The sequence below is a fragment of the Lampris incognitus genome, unplaced genomic scaffold, assembly GCF_029633865.1.
Source record: "Lampris incognitus isolate fLamInc1 unplaced genomic scaffold, fLamInc1.hap2 scaffold_232, whole genome shotgun sequence".
NCBI classification, from domain to species: domain Eukaryota; kingdom Metazoa; phylum Chordata; class Actinopteri; order Lampriformes; family Lampridae; genus Lampris; species Lampris incognitus.
Genome location: NW_026611190.1, coordinates 55,001 through 55,925, shown reverse-complemented (window position 1 = coordinate 55,925; position 925 = coordinate 55,001). Strand labels below are relative to the sequence as shown.

The 925-nt window shown below is 62.8% G+C and overlaps 1 protein-coding gene across 1 annotated transcript in view; it reads right to left on the bottom strand.

The window, feature by feature from the left end:
- Positions 1-432: 432 nt before the first annotated feature.
- LOC130133143 (uncharacterized) overlaps positions 433-925 on the bottom strand; it is a 1,077-nt gene continuing 584 nt past the window's right edge. Inside the window, exon 1 of the mRNA XM_056301934.1 lies at positions 433-925. This exon is cut by the window's right edge and continues 584 nt beyond it. Coding sequence (XP_056157909.1) covers positions 433-925 — 493 coding nt within the window.

The following is a 925-nucleotide window of genomic DNA, read 5'->3' as shown; positions in this document are numbered from 1 at the left end:
TGACCTGTGTCCCCCACTAGGATGCTGTGTCTCTTAAGACGTCACCACGTGTCTACTGCTGACCTGTGTCCCCCCACTAGGATGCTGTGTCTCTAAAAACGTCACCACGTGTCTATTGCTGACCTGTGACCCCCCACTAGGATGCTGTGTCTCTAAAAAATGTGAGTTCAAGTCCGTCTTTTACTGAGGGAGACAATCAATCAGGCGTTATGAAGGACACATGTGAGCCTGCGGTTTGAGCCGGAAGATAAGTAGGGGGAGTCGGGTAACGACTCTGCTCTCATGGCCTCAGCATGTTGCAGCTCCCCAGCCGGTCTGGTTTTCCTGCCGTCCGGCGACACTTTCCGTTAACCGGCTCTCGTCAGGTGACGCCTGACTTCACCTCCCTGTCAGGAGCCGTCTGCTGCACGAGGACTCCGGTCCATCTTCCTCCTACACTCCTTTGCAGCCTCTCATTCCCCAGGGGAGGCTGGGGAAGAAGTTGGCTGAGTGTTGCTTGTTGAAGGTGGTGGGGGTGTGGTGGGGGTGTGGTGAGGGTTTGGCGGGGGTGTGGCGGCGGTGTGTTGGGGGTGTGGTGGGGGTGTGGCGGGGGTGTGGTGGGGGTGTGGCGGAGGTGTGGTGGGGGTGTGGTGGGGGTGTGACGGGGGTGTGGTGAGGGTGTGGTGGGGGTGTGGTGAGGGTGTGGCGGGGGTGTGGTGGGGGTGTGGTGTGGGTGTGGCGGGGGTGTGGTGAGGGTGTGGTGGGGGTGTGGTGGGGGTGTGGCGGGGGTGTGGTGTGGGTGTGGCGAGGTGTGGTGAGGGTGTGGTGGGGGTGTGGTGAGGGTGTGGCGGGGGTGTGGTGTGGGTGTGGCGGGGTGTGGCGGGGGTGTGGTGAGGGTGTGGCGGGGGTGTGGCGGGGGTGTGATGGGGGTGTGGTGGGGGTGTGG